The 25,003-nt window shown below is 47.2% G+C and overlaps 1 protein-coding gene across 1 annotated transcript in view; it reads left to right on the top strand.

The window, feature by feature from the left end:
• Window positions 1-23,599: 23,599 nt before the first annotated feature.
• NFATC1 (nuclear factor of activated T cells 1) overlaps window positions 23,600-25,003 on the top strand; it is a 131,046-nt gene continuing 129,642 nt past the window's right edge. Inside the window, exon 1 of the mRNA XM_082234972.1 lies at window positions 23,600-24,193. Within this exon, the coding sequence (XP_082091098.1) occupies window positions 24,175-24,193 (19 nt within the window). The 5' untranslated portion in view covers window positions 23,600-24,174. The remainder of the gene's footprint in view (window positions 24,194-25,003) is intronic.

Genomic DNA, 25,003 nt, shown 5'->3' with positions numbered 1-25,003 from the left:
GATGCACTGTACAGTATGTGATGGAAATTCAGAGGGGACAGTCAGGGACAGAGCACTGCTGGCAAGATGGCTTAGGAGGTTCAGGGTTTTTATTTTTTTGCAGTCAGCACCTCTTACTTAGGTTATAATTTCACAACCTCTGTTGAGCCCTTTTGGATAGGGAAGCCTATACATCAAAATTAATGACTACAAATTACCCTTTGATTTGTTGTTTCCACTTAAACAGCTGGAGAGTGGGGATTTGGATATCAATTGTGTAGGTACCCATAGTTCCACCACCGCACAAGTTGGGCTTCCATTGCTCCACATACTTTGTTTCAACTGTGGGGTCCTGCTATGCTCCCTCTTAGTTAGGAACTCATCACAAAAGGCTGCCTCTCAGTTCTAAGAATATGTGGTTCTGCTGATGTAGCCAGTTCCATGATGGTAGCTAAAGATCATGGATGTGTGATGTTCTCCATAGCAATACTCCACATCACACTGCCAGAAAGGTACAGATTTAACTTCGATGTCACGGCTGTTCTGCTGCAGTCTTGATAAGTGGGGTGATTAATTCACCTAGGTCAGACTTGCCCAACCAGGTGCCCTTCATGTGTTTCAGACTACCAGCAAGTGAACTGGCTGAAGATGATGGGAGTTGTAGACCATAATATATTTAAGGCAGCAAGTTGGGGAAGGCTGACTCATCGTAGATACACAAACCCTTAAGACATTTTGGCATCACAAAATGGTACAGTGGTGCCTCGGGTTACATACGCATCAGGTTACATACGCTTCAGGTTACAGACTCCGCTAACCCAGAAATAGTGCTTCAGGTTAAAAACTTTGCTTCAGGATAAGAACAGAAATCGTGCTCCGGCGGCGCGGCAGCAGTGGGAGGCCCCATTAGCTAACGTGGTGCTTCAGGTTAAGAACAGTTTCAGGTTAAGTACGGACCTCTGGAACGAATTAAGTACTTAGCCCGAGGTACCACTGTATATCCAGTCCTAAGCACTTATTTGCCAAGGCAGGAATTCAAAATGGTATTCATGGGGTGCAATTTACACAGAGTGGATACAGGGTGTGTTCTTGCAGACTTGCGATCCCTGCAAAGCAGTTTTATTGCCTGTCCTTCCATGAGAACAGTGTTACTGCGGAATTCTTTGCACACTGCATCTAGTGAAGAAGTTGTCACTAGGAGAATATCCAGTGCAAAATGGCTATTATGCTATTATGCAGTGCTGGAACGAAGGGAATGCGCAGTCCCACAATCTCCTGCACCTAGAGAGGTAGGTGATGCCTTCATCTTAACTGCCAAAAAAATCTTTGTGGTCATAAGTAATAATTGAATAAATCAGGGGTTGCTAACATGGTGCCCACATGCCCACAGAGGCCTTCCTTGTTGCCCACTCCTGCCTCCTCCTCCTCTTCCCTTGGGACTTTGGCTTGAAAGAAGCTTTCAAATGTATCTGATAGAATAGAGTGCAGTCTGTGCTTGGGTTGTGTTGTGTGCAGAGCCAGGTTTAGGGGAGCATGACCGGTTCATCCACTCTGGCATCAAGCCGACAGGGGGCCACAAGGAATGCTACAACACTGATAAACAATGGAAGGCGAGAAGCGGGGCGCCACCCAATTTTAAATCCCAAAGTCCACCACTGGTGTGTGCGGTGCCCACAGTGTGTTTTTCCCCCCTGTGTACAAATGTGCACAAGCACCCACCAAGGTTGGTGACCCCATCCTGCACTGATCAGGAAAGGCATTGGCAGCCTTTATAATGCAGGGGACTTGGGCGTAGTCTTGGAGAATAGCAAGTCTCATGCCTTTCACAGTGAAGTTAATTCAAGTGCTGGGGTTTTTCAGGAGAGAGAGAGAAATCGAGCTGCAGTTGTCTAGAAGTGAGTCTTTTTGTCAAGGAGTTCGGAGAAGAGGCAAGCGGTCACAGGGCCCCCCTGTTCACCTGCCATCTGTCCAAAAGCAATTACTTCCAAATGGCATAAAGGGCTGGAAAGAAGCTATACCTCGTTGGTAGCAGACTATACAAGCCATGGTCACTGACCTACTACTCAGGAGCACATGCGTCCCTCTTCTTGACACACAGCTAACTCATTCTGCCATTAAGACACATGAGCACAATAAGCTGTAGAGTTCTTGGGGGAAAGAAATAAAGGAAGGATGGTTTTATATATATATATATAAAGAAGTTATGTTGAAAAGCAGGTAGTTAGATATGAGAGAAGGTTAGCTCAGTTGGACAGAGTGTGGTGCAAGGTTGCAGGTTCAATCTGCCCATATGGGATAGCTGCAAATTCCTGCATTGCAGGAGATGATGATGATGATGATGATTAATAATAATTGAATTTATTATTATTTATAACTAGAAGTCTCAGGGTGGTCTCAGGTTGGACTACATGATCCTCAGGGTCCCTTCCAAGTCTAAATTCTATGATTCTGTGTGCAGGCCTGTTAGCAGCATAATGAGGCAAAGGCAAAGGATTGGCAGCCGCTAGGTATATTCACAGACATGGTGCTCCCTTCTCCTACTCAGGAAAAAAAACACACATTCAGAAATCAGTAGAAGAGCATTTGGATATTTGGCTGATGATCAGACGAAGAACTTATGAAGGGTTTCCACTGATCTGTTCCCACCTCCATTTTTATAGTGTTTCCAGAAGTCCTCAAAGAGGACTGTTTCACCAAACTCTCCATTTTCACAGAGATGGCATTTCATAATTGTGTGCTGCAGCCACCTGGTACATGATCATCTGGTACATTTTGATTTTTCCTGGCCTCCAACAAGCACATTTTTAATAATTTGGAGGTTGGGGGTGGAGGTTTAGATCACTGATTTTCATAGCTGAGTGGGAATTTGAACTTGGGTTTCACCAGACACCTAAGCCCCATGCTGCAGCCTGCCCAACACTGACTTTCTCAAAATTATAGGAATGCTATGAATGGATGGTATTGCAAAATTGCCTCCTGGATCATCATAGAGATTCTGGTGAATAAGAAGGAGGAGGTGGTCCCTAAGATACCTGTTACCTATAACAAGGCAGCCATTTGAAAACCTCTCCAGAAAATGGGACTGGGGGCGGGGGGGGGGCAGGACTGCCAACGGTACCTGGACAGCTTTTGGTGTGGGAGACAAAGGTTACTTCAAAAACTACCCTCCTAGACACTCCTTACAGTCTCTTAAAGTAGCTTTTCAAAACATCTCACTATTTTACATTTGCAAACGTATGCAAATGTTCAAATGCGGCAGCTGAATATTAGCTTCCCTGTTGATTAGGGCTGCGGGTGGCGCTGTGGGTTAAACCACAGAGCCTAGGGCTTACCGATCAGAAGGTCAGCGGTTCGAATCCCCACAACGGGGTGAGCTCCCGTTGCTTGGTCCCTGCTTCTGCCAACCTAGCAGTTTGAAAGCACGTCAAAGTGCAAGTAGACAAATAGGAACCGCTCTGGCGGGAAGGTAAACAGCGTTTCCGTGCGCTGCTCTGGTTCACCAGAAGCGGCTTAGTCATGCTGGCTGTACGGCTCCCTCAGCCAATAAAGTGAGATGAGCGCTGCAACCCCAGAGTTGGTCACAACTGGACCTAATGGTCAGGGGTCCCTTTACCTTTACCTCCCTGTTGATTACAGACATAGAAACAGTTTTCTCATGCACGTTGGCTTTGACTTTCCCATTCCTTTATTTAGCCTCTTCACTTATCCCAGTTAAACTATTTGGACTGAAAATCACACCCATCCGCTCACACACACCCCCCCCAATATCCCCACAGGGATGGGATAACCAGAGCTGGCCTATGGAGATGGGGTGCGGCTATAGACCAGGGGCTTCACCACCAGCCCTGGTGGTGCTTTTTCCCTTGCCTAAACTGCCTCTCGGAGCTGCTGTTTGCCCTTCAGAAGAAAACTTGTAGATAACATTGGATTGGGGTGGTGTTTTTTTTGCAGAACCTTATTCTGGCCACTTCTTCTATGTCCACTAGGTGGAGCTCTAACTCCCCGGATTAGCACAGCGCGTTTCACACTTAACTGTGAAACAGGCAGATGCTGCAAAAAACCCCAAAAACTAAAACCGGGGACAGCAAGACTTGACATTTTAATAGGGAGCAAAAGAACCGTCACAACGGGCAGGAAGAACAAGGCACCCCTGGGTGGCACGCATATCTTTATGGGGGAGCGGGAGGAGACAGTTATGTTGCAAAAGGTTCTGTGACTCAAGAGCAAGCCACCTCTTCCTCTTTCCTTTCCTTTTCTGGGCTGTGAGTCATCTGGCTGCCTGTTTTGTTCTCGACAAGGCAGCCTGCTGATCTTGTGTGCGTCTTGACTCAAGACAAGTCTCAGCCTCAGGAGGATCAGCATCAGGGACTGCAGCTTTTTTGGAAAAAGGAGGAACAGCGAGCAATTTCCATAAGAAACAGAGTCACGGGCATCATGCGGTGAGAGTGACTGAGCTGGCAGAGAGCAGCAGCAGCAGCAGCAGCTCAATTCCTCATCAAGGCCTGGACCCCGGAGGCACTTTGCCATTTTCATATTTAAAGTGCAATCTGGTGGTCTCTAGCATCTCGGGGGCCGCAGAATAGATTGGCTTTATCCCATTGACTTCAGAGGAGGAGATCCAGTGTTGGAACCTACTTTTCTGACTCCATTAGCTCCTCCAAAAGCCTAACCCAAACAACATTAGATCTTTGATGGCAGAACTGCCAAAAAGGGGACATGTGGGGGTGGGGGTGTCATATTGTGAAGTGGCTGTGATCCAAAGGATCCTAAGCCCTCCTGGTTGCCTGTCACACACCCCAAACTGGGGTTCAGAGTTTTCCTTTGAAAGTTACATGGCAAAATAAAATAGAGGCTAAAGACCTATTCCACCCATGTCGGTCCTTTCCTCCTGAATGTTTTGTGACTGGCACTAATTGGGTGGAACGGTTCCCTGTTTCAGCATTGCCTTTCAGCTGATGCGGGAAGACATATTAAAGTTCTGTTAAAGCCATGGTGGGCCATTCGCACATGCAAGATATCACCTGATGTTGCAGTCTTCAAGTGATTAGCATGCATTCAGGGTCAGGTTTTGGTGATACTCTTCATCTAGGTACCATCTATCCCTGTTCGGTGTTTGCTATTACTTTTTCTTTTTCTGTAAATAATTTTTATTCATTTTCAATAAAATCCTCCAATTAATGACAAATCCAATCCAATCATTCCAAATTACAATAATAATAATACCAATTATATACTCCAATTATAAAAAATTTCAAAATGTCCCAGATGTCTTGAGATTTTTGCCCTCATTACAGTCTCTGCGTTCTTTGCTATTATTCAGTTCATAACTCTGATAGTTTGCTATTTCAATCATTTCAACCGTTTCCTAAATTTGGGTGACTGGAAGTAGTACTGTTACTGTGGTCGGAAGAGTGCTCAGATCAGATTTCAATTATCAATGCACTCAGGACAGTCACCTCTATGGGATTATTACATATATATAAATTGGCAAACCCATAAATATACTTGAAACTAACAGAGTTGTTGCTCCTCTATCAGCGCCAGGCCTCACTGTTTTCCTGCAATACTTTATTATATGTGGTAGAATACAATCTTGTCACAGACTATTTCACTTTAGTGCTGTACTAAACACTTGCTCTGTATTTTCTCCCTAACCACCCACCATCTAATAATAACAAAAGAAAGCACATTTTAAAACGATCCAGCACATCAAAAAGAATTATCAAAAACATCAACCCAAAAGCAATAAAAAATAAACCCACACATAAAAGATGCTTGAGAACAATTCCATATATGAAAGCAATTTCACATGGAAAAACACATGGAAAATCCAGTACAGATACGGACTTGGACAAATATTTCCACTTAAAGGGCTTTTTGAAAGAGGAAGGTCTTCAACAGGCGTCCAAAAGTTCACGAGACATAAATTGGATTATGGAAACCAAACATATGGAGAATGAGGCATGAGATTCCTAAACAGAATGCCCATTATGAAGATGCTCCCCATCTTATGTGCTGCAGCTCCTAGCTTATCAAGCATTATCCTTGGGTAGACCTTCCTGTCTTTCTATCAGAATTTTTCTATCCTGTTTTCCTGTTTTATCAGTGGTATGCCAGGAGGGGGAGCGGTATACCAAGAAATGAATTACATTGAGCATTTCGGAAAAACCTACCAGATACTGAAGATACTTTTTGAAGATACAGTACTTTTTGAAATCTCACATATTCCACTCAATACAGCCAATTCCCTTAGGTTGCAATTTGATGCACATTTAGCTGAAAAGTAGCCTGGGAGAACACATTAGGACCCCTGAGTAAATGTGCTGCTCTGTTAAACGCGGAATTTTGCTCACGTCATCTCAGTCACTTGTTCAAGCAGAAACGATCCCTAGCATCATAGCTGTATCAGCTTAGCTCTTGTTACTTTTTCATATTTATTTTCCAAATTAGTTTCATCAGTGCTTTGTAAGCAGAGATCCACACCAGAGTGTTCTCATGAAACCTACAAAGGGGAAAGCGAGCTTGACCAAGACACCAAAGCCTGGCTTGCTGGTTTCTGTTGCCCTTTGTAGCAAATGGGCTACAATTTGAAACATAGGACTCAGCTATACAGCTTCAAATAAAACGTTTTTAAGTGTGTTTTAAGTGCAATATACAATGTGACACTAGATGGCCATGGTGAGCCTTATGGAAAATTCAATATAAAAAAATTCCTTCTTGTAGCACCTTAAAGACCAACTGAGTTAGTTCTTGGTATAAGCTTTCGTGTGCATGCACACTTCTTCAGATACACACACATTCAGATGCATGCACACGAAAGCTTATACCAAGAACTAACTCAGTTGGTCTTTAAGGTGCTACAAGAAGGATTTTTTTTTATTTTGACTATGGCAGACCAACACGGCTACCCATCTGTAACTGGAAAATTCAATGTATTCTTTAAAATGCTTTTTCAAAAAGCATTTTCAGAACCATTTTTTTTTGGGGGGGGTATGTGTGTAGATTCCACCATAGTTATGGCGAGAGGGCAATAAGTGCCTCTTTGCATCAGGCAAAAGAGTCATCAGTGGTTGCAGGCAGATTTCAGCCAGTCCAACAAAATCCCCAAACGCACCCAACTTTACCCTCTCACGTGTAACGTCCTTATCATCATCATCATCTTCATCACTTTTAATTTGTATACCAGCTTTCTATTTAACAATACCCAAGGCGGTTTACAAACTGAAGAATCAAAAAATGTACACCTTATAACAATCTAATCCAATACAAAAATAGGATAATAAAGCACACCTTTAAAATAAGCAACTTATATCAAATAAAGTAATACTCATAGAATAGTAGGTTCACTCTGGTGGGGGAAAGCAAAGCACTAAGGGACACTATTGTAGTGGAGATAAAAACTGTTACCCGTTCCTGAAATAGGATTATTTCACCTTCACTGACAGGGATCCCAAGGAGAGTACAGTGTGTTATCTCACACACCATAACACAAAAAGCCACCTGCAGTGAGGAAGAGCCACAGCTCAGTGGCAGAGCACCTGCGTTGCAGACCAAAGGTCTCAGGTTCAATCCCAGGAATCTCCAGGTAAGGATGGAAAAGATTCCCTATCTGAAATGCTGGAGAGCATCTGACAGTCAGTCTAGACAATACTGGGCTTAAGATGGGCCACCGGTCTGGTTGAACAGAAAGCTTGTTCCTGTGCAATGCATGGGCCTTCCCCTTCTCACAATGACCACTTTTCTGTAGTCCTTAATGATAAAGATATGTTTGCACTACGAAATGGATGGCTGATATACTAGGGCACTTGTTCCATAATCAAAGGCTGGCGGACAAGGTGGAAAATGAGGAAGTTGTTGGGGAAAATATGTGCACTGGAGTAGTTCAACTGGGCAGAGAGTTTAGCTTTTTACAACAACAACAACAGCAACAACAACAATTGGTGGATGAGTCTAGCCTAAATATTGGTTTGTAAGTTATGGTGCACACTATCCAGTTTATGGTGTTTTCCCCCCTGCACAAACCTAGCAGTGCAATCCTATCCATATATTACTCAGAAGTAAGACCTATGGAGGTCAGTGGGGCTTGGTTTCAGAGAAGTGTGCATAAAAATTGCAGCCTAAATAAGGTGTTTCCATGTATGAGGATGGATGCCCCATTCATATAAATGGTGCTTGTACAAGAAGTGGATTGTGACTCATAGTGTGTGAGATATATATATATATATATATATATATATATATATATATGGATAGAGAAGTAAAATCTGTGTCATTTCAGCACATACCCCTGACTCTCTTGTTGATCCTTACTCACTGCAGTGACCATTTCGGCCACAGCATCACACTGCCAAAATTTTAAGACTTTTGGAATGGCTGGTGGAACAGCCTTTCTGCCAGCTTCCCAACAGTCATGGATTCCTTTTTCAGATCATCCTTCTATCACCAAGGCTATTTGATACTGGGTGCTTGCCAAGGCAACTCAGCTTCTGAGTGCAGAACTTATACTGCAGATCCACAAAGCATAGGCACAGGGGGCTTGGCTTGCAAACTTTATTCAGAATCCAACTTTATTTTTAAAAAATCTCACTTAAGAAGAGAAAAGAAAATACTTGTTTTTACATAGGCAACATAGCCATCAGAACCCCTGGGTGTGAACAGCAACCTAGACTCTGCTTCTTACTCTTGACTCAGATAGGAGCAGCCAATCTGAGGAGGCGGCAGAGGTGTTGAAAACTGAGCCAGGGCCTTAGCAACATGAACTGAGCCAGAGTCTGCTGGATCAGGTGACCTTGAGCTTGATCAATGACGACAGTCTCAGTTTGGATCTCCAGAACCTAAATGCTCCTGGCCTGTGTCTCTCTCAAGAACTTTTCTGCTTCACATCAGTAGCCCACATCCGCCATGTTAGGTTATCAGTGCAGACAATGAGCCTGGCGGAAATTGCCCAGGAAGAAGGCACAGCTCCAAATATGAGTCCAGCTGCTTTAAGGCCTTCTGCTGCTCCTGGAGACACAAAAGTCTTCAGTCCAGTCATAGACCTTGTTAGAGCAAGTTGCTGCCATTTGTTAAGGTCCGAATAACAGCCAGAGGAAAGCACTGAGAGACAGGTAGTAACAAGGGTTGCATATTTAGGGGACTAGAACTGCAGATCACAGGAATTTTATTTAGAGGCCAGGTAGTCATTCAGGAAACAGAAGTACCTTCCCTTGAGTATTTTGCAGGTGCCAGGTGTGCCCCTGTCCGAGTTCTTGCACGTTAAATGCTCTTTCCACATTTCTTCCAAGTCCCTGATAGTCCTTAGTCTCCACCTTCCCATGAATCTCTCTCTCCCTCTCTCTCATACAGACTCTGTCTCCCAAATTCCCTGTGCCTCAGAAGTATTTGATCCCAGACCTTGGAAAGATCAGCCTCTGGCAATGGTCCTCTGTAGTCACAGGCAGCAAATGAGATGAAGCGGTGACAATGTCCGTGGGCAGCAAACTGTCAAGACCGTAGTGGCAGGCAGTTTATGGGCAAGGGGACAGAGCTGAGCCCAAAGCTGAGGAGCAGCCGTGCAGAGGCAGAAGACCTGGGCAGGCAAAGGAGGCAGGCAGGCGCCTTGGAGAAAGAGAGTCTCTCCCGGAGGTGATGAGTTGAGTTGCTCAGACGAAAGAACAGTAGCAGCTGTCTTGCCAGATTATTAATTTGGCCTGCTCACAGCAGAGCGTCAAACGAGTCTGGTTTTGCTCACAACTCCCAGATGTGATTTTGGGGGTGGGGGTGGGGAGGAGAGAACTCCTTCCTGAAACCCCACCCCCACTTTCACTCCCTCTGCTACACTTCAGCAGCACAGTGAATCACGGTGCCTAGAAAAGGTCCTCCATTGAGCACATCTGCCATATCCCACCATGATTCTCTCCCCCCCCCCCCATTCTCACGGCAGGAAATGGTGACTCCCTGCCAGGTCTCCCTGTTGTTCCTAACACCTGACGTATCTTGCAGGGGTGCAGGTGGCCCAATACCGAAAGCCCCACTCTTCCACTTTTTTCCTTTCTGCAGCGTTAGTAGCACAGCTAAAGGAAAGCAAGTTGCAATTCACCTAATGTTACAAACTGGACTGGAAAGAAATCCTCTTTGCTGCTTCAGGAAGGGACACACAGCAAACCATCTCTGGTATGGCTTTGCTAGTGGGGAGAGATTCCCTTTCCAGACATCTGGTACACAGTTACAAATACTCCTAATGATAGGGGGGTGATCAGAAAAGGAATGCATTCTAGGTTGAAAAGCTAGCAGAGAGCAGATTCTGGCGTTCCCTGGCTTATGCTCTTCCTTGAGACACGTCGGCTGCATTGGGAACTTCTACCATGCCTTTTGAGTTAGTACTGAATTGTTACAGATTAACTCATATAGAATAATTGGTCATTATTAATTTAGTTTCTGGAGCTAATAGCAGCTTTTGTGGGGGAGAGTTTGGCAGGACCACCTTGTGAGGGAATGATGAAGCCTCCCTCCCTTCATATGCTATGGTTGCAGCCCTGATCACGGATCAACCACAGTCGCTAAAGCCGCATTAAATGCATTTGCACAGTGAATGCTAACACCTGTTTTAGTCTAAGCAATTCTGAATCCTTGCGTATTAACATATGGTGTGGTGTGCATGCAGAGACCCCCCCCCAAGCCTTGTATATCTAGCAGTCATGAGCAGCAGGTCTCAGAGGTTTTGTAAAAGGAAGTGGACGTTAGCTGGCTCCCCATGGTCATAGGCAGTGGTGACTGGCACCCACTGCGACTAGTAGGGCAGAAAGTAGGCGGAGCCAGAGCTAATGGCAGGCAAAGTCAACTAATTCTAGCTTTGCCCTAATCCGCCTCCCTGCTAATTTCTACAAGCAGCAACGGTGAGACGAAGGAGGAATCTGACAATCCATGCCGCTCCTGGGAGGCTCGCCCCCAAGAATCTCAGTTCACAGAGTCTGACACCAAGGCAAGACTTTGTGGGCAGAAATCTAGGGCCCCACTCAGCAGAATGAGCAGGAAAACAAAGCAAGGCTGACTTTCCACATGTGGAAGGATGTGAATTAATACACATTGTCTGCTGTAAAGCCCCATCTACCCATCTTCATTATTTCTTCCACCAGCAGTGACCACCTGATCCCTGTTCAGATAGATAGATAGAGGAATCAATATATATACTATTGATTGTGTACCATCAGAACTTTGCATTGCAGAATCAACAATAACAAATCAATGATCATGGGTCTCTTGTGGTTCATTTTACAGGGCATGTGGGCAAAGCAATATTCACACACACAAAAATATTCACATGGGAAGGAACAGACTATCTCATCAGGTCCTTTCATAGGTCAGCATGTGAATTAACAACAAAAACAATATGATTTATCAAAAGACTGCAGGTCGGATCTTTTAAACCTACAGATGAGCAGTTGGAGAACATAAGGAAAGGGAACCACATAGTAGTAAATGCATCAGGCTGGGCATGGCCTTTGTAAATGTTTCCATCAAAGCCCATGTGCCAAACACAGCTGTACCAGTTAGCAATTGAGAAGTCAGAGGATGTTTTCCAACCACTAGCTACAGTCATTCTGGCTGCAGCAAACAAGAGGAGGATAAGGTCCTTGCAACGTAATTTGGGATTAGTAAAGAGGAAGAGCAGAGCAGAGCTGAAAAATGAGCCTTTGGAACTGCTTGTTCAGTGATTTTTAGAGATATGGTTAAACACAAGATCCTAGAAGTGAGGCACATAGGGTCCCCACATGAGAGTAGCGGCTGTAACTTCTCCAGCAATTAGGAGATAGGGATGAGCTCATATAGCTTCATTTCTCCAGAATTAAGATGTGCAACCTTGAATGCTGCTTCTCTCTAACTGCAACAGAGATCACTTTAAAGGGAGTAGAGGTCCACATTAAGTTCCATGTGGAGTCTGAAATGCGTTCCCCAAGATCAGTTTCCCAGACTGCTCAGAGCCTTTGGAAATTTCCAAATTTCATGTCTAATAAGATGGAATAGATATCAGAAGCTTCCCCTCTCCTAAATACAGTCAGCTGCATGCATTCCTCTTCAAAAAGCCGTCAGAGATCTATGAAATTTCACAGAGCTACCTATTTTTCTGGCACATTCACTTTGCCTGATCCCTTTCTTTGCTTCTTGGCCCCCCGCCTCTCTCTCCAAAGCTTTCTTCTTGCTTCTCCCTGGTATCACTTTCACTTTTCTCCCATTTCTTAACTTCACTTCCAATTGATACACCAGCTTGCTTCGGAACTTCTTTCATCAGTTGTACTTCTTAAACTGTTTGATGACTGGGTCCAGTCATCTCTTTAAAAGAGAGAGAGAGAAAGAACCCATAGTCTTGTGGTGTTATTTTTCTCTAGTATATGCCAAAATACTGAGGAATTCATCCCACCATCCAGGCAAGCAATAAGGCTGCAGTCCTAAGCATGATCACTTGAGAGTTACTGCAGAAAGACTATGTTTAAGATGGAAGCACTAAATGGAAATACATCGTGATTTCTCTTTCAGAAATCTAAGATGCTGGACAAAGCTGTCCCATCCCACCGGTCCACTTTTACCCCTTCTGTGCCTTCTCTTTTATTTTTTCTTGTGCTGTTTCTATACATGATAACTTGGGCCTCTCAAGATTTTGACACTGATACCCACTTTTGAAAGGCATGCTTTGAGTTAGGGAAGATGGTGTGCTTGTTTTTTTAAAGTCACTATGTGGTGACTTTAAATGCCAACCAAAAGAAAAATGGGGGGGTGTCTGTTTTGAGGACTGGCATGAAGCATGACTTATGTATGATGCGCCAAACCAAAGTCACCTAGAACCATAGGGATTTTTTTGGGATGTGTGACCCACCAAGCCAAAGCCACCTAGAACTGAGATGGAGCTGAGTCACAGAGCACGCACTTTGTTTGCATGAGGTCCCAGCTTCAGTTCCTGGCATCATCTCCAGGTACGGCTGGGAAGGACTCCTCTGAAATCCTGGAGAACTGCTGCACCTCAGGGCAGACAATATTAAACTAGTTGGGTCAATGGACTGACCTGGTATACAGCTGCTTCCTATGTTCCTAACTATCTGTGTTTGTGACCCACCAAGATTTCCATAAACCCCCTGGTATTGCTGTCTACAACTAATCCAGAATGCGGCAGCTAGACTGGTGACTGGGAGTGGCTGCCGAGACCATATAACACTGGTCCTGAAAGACTTACATTGGCTCCCAGTATGTATCTGAGCACAATTCAAAGTGTTGGTGCTGACCTTTAAAGCCCTAAACAGCTTCAGCCCAGTATACCTGAAGGAGCGGCTCCACCCCCATCATTCTGCCCAGGCACTGAAGTCCAGCTCCAAGGGCCTTCTGGCGGTTCCCTCACTGCGAGATGTGAAGTTACAGGGAACCAGGCAGGGGACCTTCTCAGTGGTGGCGCCCACCCTGTGGAATGCCCTCCCACCAGATGTCAAGGAAATAAACAACTATCTGACTTTAAGAAGACATCTGAAGGCAGCCCTGTTTAGGGAAGTTTTTAATGTTTGGTGTTAAATTCTGTTTTTAATCTGTTGGGAGCTGCCCAGAGTGGCTGGGGAAATAATAATATCATCATCATCATCATTACTACTACTATTGGACTACAGAAACAGCAGGGCTGCCAAGCTGCAGAACGTGTCTGGTGGGCAATGTTCGACTTGGAGGGTCCCAAGGTTGTGTAATACTGCTGTAGTTCAAGGCCAGATATCAGGCCCTGCAGAGCAGTTAAGAAACAGTGATATGACTCATGGTGGCAGGGGAAGGCTAACCTCCCCACACATGGAGCTGACAATTTGGGAGGGGGATCCCTCCTGGCTGAATGCTGAGACGGACCTGCTCTGTTTAAGGCTTATAAACTGAATTGCTGGCCCAGACACGCCAATGACATTATAATAGGATGGGGATGGTTGATAAATTTCAGGAATGCTCCAGACTGTGAAAGGATTTGGATACACTTGGGAAATAGGCCAGTGTGCTGGAATTCGCGATTACACAATGGAAGGGTTATGTATTAAAAGAAAACCGATAGCACGTTTAAATGGAAAGTTAATGAAACCTATAGACTGATGAGGGAATAAGAGTGAGCAATGATAAAAATAGTGAAGGGGTAACTGTGATAGAATAAGGAGCTATACAGTGATATGCACTGGTATAAACAAAGGAGCTAATTCTCAAGCAGGGAGATGGCTGAGGTCATGTGGAATCTATGCTAAGCTATCATTCAAAATAAGAGCAAATTGGAAGAGAGAGAAATCTTTCACAGAGCAATGAGTCTAGCTGAAGGATTGGCAATATTTCCTGAGGTATTTTTCTGTGGATTACTAACCCTGGCCATTAAAATAATGAGAGTACCTTTTGGGGGACAATGATGATGAAAAGATATATTTTAAGATTAAACATAAATGTTGGGTTATTGTTATTTACGCTGCTTCTGGCACTTGCGGGTTGCTAGGCCTTGTTTATCAAGGTTGTCTCTGCAATTATGAGAACTATGGGGGTATTACTGGGAGGTTTGTGGCTCTACAAAATTGGACCTTTAGATGGAAGGATCCAGCTGATTTGAGATCCTGCTCTTGGGCTAGTTGAGAAAATGGTAGAAACATTGGCTGAACAACCATGGGGAAGTGCTATTCCAGGTGGGAGATTCTTTAGCTACCCAGAGAGGAAGTTCTTGAAAGAAGAGGCACTGCTGCCTAGCCTGGGGCATTTTGTCCTGAAATTTTTAATGTCCTTGTTGCTCAGATGCAGAAACTTCTAGTCTGTCTGGCATTACCCAGCATGGGAACCTTTAGCTTATGGATGGAAAAACTTTGGCCTGCCAGCTGTTGTTGGACTACAACTCCCATCAGCCTTGACCACCGGCCAAGCTGGATGGGGTTGATTGGAGTTGTAGTCCAGCAGCATCTGGAGGGCCACTAGAGGACATCCCTAGTCTACTCTTCAAGTCACTGGGTCCAGCCAAGTGTGGCTGAGTACACACCATATATTTAAAGCACATTTGAAGCACACACATTACACCCAAAGAATCCTGGGAACCGTGGTTTGTTAAGAGTGCTGCAACTGTAGCTCTCTGGGGGGTAAATTACAATTCCTCAAAATATTTGGCGGAGGGTAAAATAAATGTTTGGTGTGTACACAGCCTGTGTTTGTATCCCATATATCGGTACACCCCTCAGAGAGCTACAGTTCCAGCACTCTTAACAAACTACTTGTCCTTAGTTCCTGAGGTTTAGGCCCCCATTTGCCATCTCCTTAAATTTAATATAAAGCCCTTAGGGGAAGATAACATCCGTTTCTTGAATATACTCTCAGCCAGATTAGTGATACTGTGCTAAGGTTGGACAATGCTGTACCTCCATCCAACACCCTTTTCTCACTCTTATCCGCCCTCAGGAAGGTTGATTGCCTCTTGTGCTTGGCCATAAAGTAAAGGTAACCAATAGGCTTGTAGAAACCAAGGAGAATCATACAGAAATATTAAATTGGTAGGAAAACTGGTGGGGGGGGCGGGGAGTTGGCACTTAATATGCTAATAAAAGTCCCAAAGCCAAAATAGATGAATTAGTTAGATGGCCTGGAACTTAAACATACACCCACTCACCCTCCCAAAAAAGAAGGGTGTACAGTACAGTTTTGTACAGTACTGTATTTACTGTACTGTATTATTATGACAGCAGACACATCAGAAATGTGGAGAAACAGCAGATCAGCAGCACTTCTCAAACTATCTGATTTGGACCAGCAATTCCCCCTGCCCTAATGTTCCAGGGACTAGTACCGTATTTGGCTCCTGAAGCATCCCACCCAACTTGGACTGTGGTGGAGTCGTCATGGACCTGCGACTGATGGCTTGCAGACCAGCAGCAGCCCACGGAACACCACTTTGAGTAGCACTGCTCCAAAGGTCAGAGTAGGTCATACCACGAGTAAAGGTAAAGGGACCCCTGACCATTAGGTCCAGTCGCAGATGACTCTGGGGTTGTGGTTCTCATCTCGCTTTATTGGCCAACGGAGTACAGCTTTCGGGTCATGTGGCCAGCATGACTAAGCCGCTTCTGGCGAACCAGAGCAGCTCATAGAAACGCTGTTTACCTTCCCGCCAGAGCAGTACCTATTTATCTACTTGACTTTGATTGACATGCTTTTGAACTGCTAGGTTGGCAGGAGCAGGGATTGAGCGATGGGAGCTCACCCTGTCACGGGGATTCAAACCACCGACCTTCTGATTGGCAAGCCCTAGGCTCCGTGATTTAACCCACAGCGCCACCCACATCCTAGCGCCACCCGCATCCTCATACCACATGTAGTGTTGCTCTATATACTGAATAAAGCATAGAGGGCAATTATTATTTTTGGAATCCGGAGAATCGCCCTAGACAGAATTTTCTGGGTAAAAATGCATTATTATCTAATAGGGACATATCTGCTCTCGGTCAAAACTGTAATGTCTTTCTGTCTGATGCCAGAAGTAATCGGGGTAAATCAGAAAGCTCATCACTGAGTTGGGTCCAAACTTGCGATTCAGCAAAGGGAAAGACTCCTCCTTCTACTTGCAGAAGGGGCTGGAATCCAGCACCCTCTTCCCTCTGCAATGACAGTTCTATTTCCTCCAAGCCTCCAGGTTTTCAGGAAGCATGGGGGAGAGGTCACACCCTCCCCTGCCCCGGGAGGGAATCACTGCTCACAGCATCTCTGGAACCAACCCAATATGAATGGTCTGATTTGAGGAAATATAAATGATTTGAGAAAATATAAATATAAATGGGGGCTGCATATTTGCTCAGAAGAAAGTCTTACAGGTAAGTGCGCACACAATTGCACTGTTAAGTCATGACAGAAGCAATTATTGATTTAATTCTAAACAGTGCTCAGGATCTAGTACAAGATGTAAATAGTTTAAATGGTTTGGAAGCCATGATCACAAAGCTATAAAACTAAACTTATAAGTGACTAGGACACAGCCAACCTGAATTTGAAAAGGCAATTCCCACACTCACCCCGAAATAAAAGGATTATATAAAAAGAAGGGGGGAAAGGCTCAGTTAAGAGTGTCAAATCTCTTCAGGAAGCTTGGAGAGTACAGTGGTACCTCGGGTTAAGTACTTAATTGGTTCCGGAGGCCCGTTCTTAACCTGAAACTGTTCTTCACCTGAGTACCACTTTAGCTAATGGGGCCTGCCGCTGCCACCATGCCGCCAGAGCACGATTTCTGTTCTCATCCTGAAGCAAAGTTCTTAACCCAAGGTACTATTTCTGGGTTAGGGGAGTCTGTAACCTGAAGCGTATGTAAACCAAGGTACCACTGTATTTAAAACCACAATGAGTGAGACTCTGATAAATTGTGCACCTCATTCTTATATCACGTGAAAAAGGTGCAAGCTACCGTAATGCAAAAGAATATCTGCATGGTTAAACAGCAAGGTTTTAAACGGACCCCAAAAAGTATAAATCTTACCCAAATGGTGGAAAATAGGGAGGAAGCATATTTATACACCATCAGAAGCACCAGATGGACAAAAGTTTAAAACAAATTTTGAACTTTTGGTGAAAATGTGTGTAAGTCATACTGCATTTAATAAAGTAGAGTGGAAAGCAGTTAATTCACTCCTATCCATAAAATGACACTGTTGGCTACTTTGTTCTCTCAACAAGCCCACTGCAATAACCTCCAGAATACTGGTACATTCTACTTCAAGCACCAAATTGGCAGGAGCTTGCTCTCCTGAGTCACACATCCATGTCCTTCATTCAAAACTCTCCCCAGAATACGTACCTCATTTCAGCTTCAATAAGGTATTCATTTATTATGTAATATATATATTGTTATGCTATTATTTTTCTCTATATGCTGCTTCCCTCACATAAATAATTATAATACTAAGCACTTACTTCATGTTTAAAGTTCAAAGCGCTTCATATAAACAATCTCTTTAATCTTCACAGCAACCCTGTGTAGTAAAACCATCATCTACATTTCTATTATATGCATTATTCCTTTTAGCATCCCTGGACTTGTTAAAAAAGGAAGAGGAATCGTAATAATGTGATTTCTGTATAGTAATTACGACATGATGATGACATTATTATTGTTGTTGTTACCATATTGTAGATTGGGAGACCACTGGGTTGAAGGACTCTAGGGTTTTTTGCACATCTAGTGTGTGCTGTGGAAATATTTGAATCTGGAACTTCCCAGTGCCTAGTCTGTACACTGTACTTTTAGGAGATGCCAGGCCTTTTGCACACATCGGGTGGGATGAGTTCCCTTTTCACCCTTTGAATTCTACTGATTTTCCAGGGTTGTTGTGAAGCACGGGGAGGTGCTTTTGGGAAAAGCCACTGGGCACACAGAACCAAGTTCTCCACTTCCTTAGATGTGGGCCATAATGTTGCCAACTCTGACCTGCATTAAGCTGTTGTCACTGTGTGACCTAGTGCAGCTCTCCCCACAGCAACGCAGTGATGAGAGACATATATGTCATATATTTCCCTGCTGTGCTTAAAGGAGGCACACACCTCCTCCCATGGACTTGCAGGGCCCGGTCCTGTTGCATGCTTCTCTGCACTCCATCCGGATGAAGGGTGGTGAAGCAATGTTTTAAATAAATAGGAAGGTAAAGGAGGGGTCCTCGATGAATGCAGAGCATTATTCCCACTCCAGCATCAGGGCTCCGCTGTCCCAAGGCAGAGAGGTCACCGAAAGTGCACCTGACACTCTTTTGAGGGTTGCCTTTGGCCTGAAGGGAGGTGGAAAACAGCCGTGGGGCCTGTGCCCTGGAAACGCCAAATTAAATTAAAGCCAATTGTATCCAAAACAATGATGTGTGGGATTCCTCGAGTTGATTCAGGCAGGTTATTTATTTCTTAACTACTACATGCCTTCTGGTGCAAAACTTGGAACAGGCCTCGCTCTCTCTATTTGTGCGTTGTTCTTTCAGGCCACCTCTCTGCCAGAAGTTAGCTGGCATCTGGAAGGGGCGTAGGGGTGAAATTGCTACAGTCCAGCCACTGAAACAACAGGCCCGACTAAAAATAGGCTTGTTTTTCGGTACTAAAAGCTCTCTTGTAACTTTGTTAGTCATCACCAATCCCTAAAATAAAGTCAGGTTCGCAGCCTCTCCTGGTAGCGCTTGTAAACAAACTTCAGGAGACGGGAGGGAGAGGGAGAGAAATGGCGGGGCAAGGGAGAGAGCAGCAGAAGGCGGGAGGAGACAGCTTCCCTCCGCTTGGTGGCGGGAACAGCGGCGGCGGCGGCGGCGGCGGCGGCGTGGGGAGCCAGCGCTGGGGGCCGCCTGGGCCCAGCGAGCGAGCAAGCGGGAACATCTGGCGGTGGGGCCAGCTGCGCGCCGCAGCCCAGGCGGCCAAGGTTAGCTGGCTGCAGTTGCCGCTGCTGCTCCCGCCGCCCTCCTCCTCCCCCCTCGAAAACTCCCTCGGACTTGGAGCCGAGCCACGGTGGTCCAGGCAACGGCATTAAACAGGAGGCAACAGACTGGGGATTCCGTCATTTCAGCGCCGGAGAAGCGGGAGGGAGAGCGAGCGAGCGAGAGCTCACTGGAAGCAGACAGGAAAGGAGGAGGAGGCAGGCAGGGCGAGAGCAGCTTTCATCCTCACTCAGCAGCCTGCCCGGAGCTCGAGCGGGGAGCCTCCACACTCACGCGCTCCAGAGAGCGCGCACACACAAAATTCCCGCCCGCGCGCCAGCCCTTGCCTCAGAGCCAGCGCGGGGGCTGGTGTGGGGGGGGGGGCTCGAGGAAGAGGGAAGGAGGCGGAGAGAGGACTTGGGTGGCTTCTGACGGGACGCCCGCGCTCGCGTGGGGGGCTGGCGGGCCGGCGTTGGCGAGGGCTGCTGTGGGGAAGACGGCTTCCTCGCCCACGTGTGTGTGTGTGTGTGCGTGCGTGTGTGTGTTGTGGTGTCGTGGAGGAAACCCACGGTTTCAGGTTGGCGGTGTGTGTGTGGTGTGTTGCTCCTCTCACAGCCCTACCTGGAGACGGCGGGGATGGAAGCCATGCTCTTTGCGTGTCAGGCAGGCATGTGCTGCTGTGCTACTGAACTACGGCCCCTCCCGCAAGGGATGGTTCCCCATCCTGAAAATGCAGCCCTGTTTCCATTCAAAGGGACGACTATAGCAGCAGGAGGCGTCCAGGACCCAGGCGGTGCTTCCGTAGGGCACCGGGTTGGTGATGAACAGCGCGCGCGCTCAACTTTCCCTCAACGCATACTTTTCACCGGGATAAATGCCCACCCCGTCGCGTGTGCGCACGCGTGCGCCACTTTCCTACAGCTTGATTGCGTGAAGCACCGCTCGGGGGTATTAGATTCGTGATGGCCCCTTCGCACGTGCAAGTCATCTCTTGGTGTTCCGATCGAATGCTCTCCTGCTGGGAACATTGATACCATGTGTGGGTGCTTTTTCTGGTCAGCTGTGGGGAGAAAAACAGAGAAATAAACTCCACAAGCTCCCCCCACCAACTTCCACCAAATATAGATACCCTCCATAGCCTTAAACAATTCGTTAACTCCTCTGCCCCCACATGTATTTCCAGCTCGGTGTTTTTTACAGTACGATTCATTTTGGGCTGTGGGTGTCTTTCCACGCCTGCACACGATGCCATAAGAATGTGGTATGCCCAGGGGTGATCTACTATAAAAAGAATGAAGCTTAAACTACAGGGTCCCTAATCCCCAAATTGATTATTATTATTTTGTTGTTATTATGTATATTTCAACAATCCCAAAGTCTGAGAGTCAGTAGCGCAGATGTTGTAAAGGTGTGGTGATCTGTCATGGAACAACCCCACTGAACAAGACAACGGCGGTTACCCAGACCTCATTGCTGGCTGCGAAGGGCCCCCCAGCAAGCTTCAGGACCCCCCAGCAAGCTTCAGGACCCCCCAAAATGTAGGTCCTCCACTGGGTATATCCAGGTCCGCAGTGCAAAGACCAGGGTGCCAACTCTTGCTTCTGCGGTGGTAGCGAATACCCGGGCAAGTGTTGCGCTTCTGTAGGCGCACGTGTCGCTGCAGTGGTCTGTGTCAAGAGGAGATGGACGTTTCCTGTTTCGCCTCTGTATATTTGAAGTCCGGCACATCGTGCTGTGCTCGGAACATCCGCACGTCTATTTGGAGATGTGTGAGCGTGCGTGCATGTGTGCCAGAGCGCGTCGTGGTTGCGGGTCCGCAGGCGCTAAGTGTCAACAAACCTCATTTTTCTGTCTCTCCCCCCCCCCTTCAATTCCAGCTCTGGAAATGTCCCCCTACGATTTTAATGGCCAAGGGGGTAGAATAAACGCGAGATCAGATACAAGCAGGTTGAGCGAACTGAAGAACCCTAACCCTTCGCCCACCAGGCACCTCCTGTTTCCTCTATATCTGGAGAAATAGCGCCGGCGGTTTCACTATGAAGGGGAACTCCCCAAACTCCGAAAACGAGTGGAAACTAAAACTCAAGGGATGGCCATTGCCTTCCGTTGCTAGAGTCCATGCCTTGCGGCCGAAGGTCCTCTGCGCTCCAGGGAGAACCCCCGCCAGAAATTCTGGCGAGCCAACCACTGCCAATCAATGTGAGCGACCCTGGACTGGATGGATCAGTGTCTGGACTCACTAAAAGGAGGCTTCGTGTGTTCCTCACACCAACATCCCTCCTTGGTTTTTCCTGCCCATTTGTCCCCCAATTCCTTCCTACCCAACGAAGGGCAGTGGCGACCCTTCGTGCGTCTCCGGACGCCATTCCCAGTTCAAGACCGGGAAGCGCCAAGCGCAAAGGGGGAGCAGAAAAGCTAGGAAATGCCCCTTCGGGTCGGAGTATGTAGTAGCAGAGTCGTAGCAGCGGTGTGATAATTAGACTGGCTGATGGAGCCACATATTGGGCACACATCACTTGGGTGTTAAAGGACTTGTACCTGTTGCCCACTCAAGAATTTGGGGTGAAGCTGCAAAATCAGGAGGAGAAGGGCCCGTTGCAACGCTTCCGGATAGGAAGAGAGGTCATAGAATCATAGAAACGTAGAGTTGGAAGGGACCTCGAGGGTCATCTAGTCCAACCCCCTGCAAAACAGGAATCATTTGCCTAGCGTGGGTCTCGAACTCACCACCCTGAGGAAGTCTAACCTCTACCAATCTTACTGAGCGCTCCTAACCTGAGAAACGTGGCATATTGACTCGGGATCAACCCTACTGATTTCTGTGAAGGGGTTGTCAGCTTCCCACTCCCAGAGAAAAAGCGCGTCGCGACGAGTCTCTTCCATTGCAACCCATCCACAGGCCGAGCAAGCCTGCCTCGGCGCGCCCTCCCCGCGCGCACGTGCTCGCCTGCGCTCTCCTTCCCAACTCAACTCTGCAAAGAACTCCTGCAGGAGCTAAAAAGGCGTGCGCGGGGGGAGGGCCGTGCGGCGCCCCTTCTTTCGGAGATCTCTCTCGCTACACTAGAATTTCACTGACGTTGTGAAGCACTTAGGAGCCTCGAGCTCGTTTGGGGAGGAAACCGCCCCAGAAGTTACGCTAAGCTCTGTCTGAGGTCCGTGCCAAATGTAGCACGTTTTCAGCAGTTCCCGAACACAAATAACCGGCTTCTCCTTATTCACTGAGTCGGCAGAGCTTCCTTTCCCCCAGACAAATGGAGTGTTGTGAAGTAGATTTACTGGGTGGTGGTTGTTATTTTTATTCATGCGCCCGAGATTTTAACCGCCCAGATCTTCTTTTTGTCAACTCCAGCGAGGAATTCTACCCACCCACCCGTCTTTAAATTTTGGCAAATCAAGAGCAGCAGTGATATAATGCAAGACGCTCGGCGGGAAAGGATTGAATTAACGGAAGGCTTGAACGATACCAAAGCCCCGCATACTGTTTGGGGCCTTCATAAAAAGTTATCGCAGCCTATACTTTCAAGTGCCACTGTGCATTTGTGTATTTTTGTGTGCGTGCGTGTGTTTTGCTTTAAAGAGGGAGGAGCTGTAAACGCGCCACTTCACTCCTCCGGGGTTGATTTTGCAATTTCAAAACGGCGCTGCTGAAATATTTACGGAATAAGACCCATCTCAATAAATCTCAGTTATCGAAACTAACTCTTCGGAGTCTGTTAGTAATTTAGCAGAATGGGATTTTCCTTCCTGATGCTTGCCAGTTGATGCTCTTTTCCAAATTTCCACAGCGGGGGAAGCCTGAGATTCCCCCCCCCTTTCCTCAGCCTAATGATTTCAGCATGCGTGGTCCCTCTCCGCTCCTCTCTCCAGCCCCTCTTCCTCCCACCTTTATTGATCTGCGGCTCACATTTCTCAGACACCAGGTCCCCCGCGCACCCAACTTCGGGGATAGATAGCATCGGTTAGGTGGGTGCTCTGGGTCGCAGCCTCGACGGTGGCGAAGATATGCCTGCTCAGCAGAATCCGCTGGAGGTGGAGCGGAGCGAGAGCGGGGTTCTCCTCTAGGACTTTTCTTCTCCAGCTTGCAGCGCTCTTCTCCGCTGGCTTGGCTGGCTGACTCCTTCGCCAGGCAGCTGAGAGGAGCTCGCAGGACCCGTGACATCACGGGGCTCTGGGCGGGGAGAGGGGCTGGGAGGGGGAAGGAGGGAGGGGGGTGTTTTCCAGCTTTAAAAAGGCAGCAGTCACCGAGCAGCCGTGCGTCAGAGAGAGACTTAGAGACTCTGCAAACTTTCCTGATCAAAATAAACCCCGGCCCTGAATAAGACACCAGGAGAAGGGAGGGAGAGCGCGTGTGAGTAACTTCCTAAGCGCTCTCTCTCGCTCCTCTTTGGGGCAGGGTCCCTTGCGCCTGCCCTTCCCACCCCTCCTTCCCTTCCCTTCTCTCCCCACATCCCACTCAACGCTCATTTCAATGACATCTGCTTAGGATCCAGATTTATTCTGTTTAAACAAAAACCAAAAAACTCCCCCCCCCTCCCGTGCGCGCGTTTGGCTTTCCAAATTCCGTGGCGAGAGGGAAACACCAGCTTGGAGTCTCCATTTAATAGCTTTGGAGACGCGCGCTGTGCTACGTGGGCGTGAAGACACGCGCGCGAGAGAGGATCTACCTTCTTCCCTCTGCCTCCACCTCACTTTCTCTCCTTTTGTGCTGAGCGGATGCCAAGGGGCGATCCTCTGAACCAAATCCTCTTGGCGCCTCGAGATCCAGCCCAGTGGTGAAAGGGAAACTTTCGGTGCGCGTCCGTCCCGTCGCAGCAGCATGAAATCGGCAGAAGAAGGTAAAGTACCGCTGGTGGCTCTCTCTCCCGGAGCCGCTTTCTCCCGCTTTCTCCTCTCCGGACGCAGATTCTTCTCTGCCTTTTCTGACATTTTTGCTGCTGTTGCTTCTGTGGAGAGCCGCGCCAAGGGAAACCCGGGCAGGCGCCGGGCTGTGTTTGCGCGTGTGTGCGCGCCTGCGCGTGTCTGTGTGTGTGTGTACCGGCGGGAGGGCCTGGCTGGCGGCTGCGCTTGGGAGGAGGGAAGCGGTGTCCCCCTGGTGTTTCCCCAAAGCAGCCTTCAGGTTTTTTTCCCCCTTCTTCTTTTTCGTTTTGCCTGCTGCGACTTCTTGCCAATAGGTGTCTCCTCTCCCTCTCTGAACTTGGCCTTGGGCGCTGCGAGATCCTTGAGCTCAAGGCGGAGAGGGAAAGGCTGGGTTTCCCCCCCCGCCCCCTCTTTTAATTTTTATTCTAAGGGGCATCGCCGGAGTCCCTTGGGGTGGGCTGGCTGACTAGCTGCCGGCTGCTGCGTGTGGGCAGGCGCCTTGCTTACGCGGGATGTGCAACAGAGCAATGCTTATGGGAGCCGGTGGAAAGGGATCGGAGGGGTGGAGCAGCCTCCTTCTGAAACCAAAGGAATCCCAGGACACAGTGGAGTTCTCAGAGTACGCGGCTGCCTCTGTGCATTGTGCGCGCCGATATTTTACAGAGTTAACAGTGTGCAGAACCAATCCAGCCCGTCAAATTACTTCTAACCACTAAATGCTAGCATTTAATAGCGCCGGCTGGGGTAGGAGGAAGCCGAGGTCTGACAGAGCACACGCCCTGCTCTAA

Source organism: Podarcis vaucheri (assembly GCF_965113315.1).
Source record: "Podarcis vaucheri genome assembly, chromosome: 8".
Taxonomy (NCBI): Eukaryota; Metazoa; Chordata; class Lepidosauria; order Squamata; family Lacertidae; genus Podarcis; species Podarcis vaucheri.
This window is presented reverse-complemented; position numbering and strand designations above follow the sequence as displayed.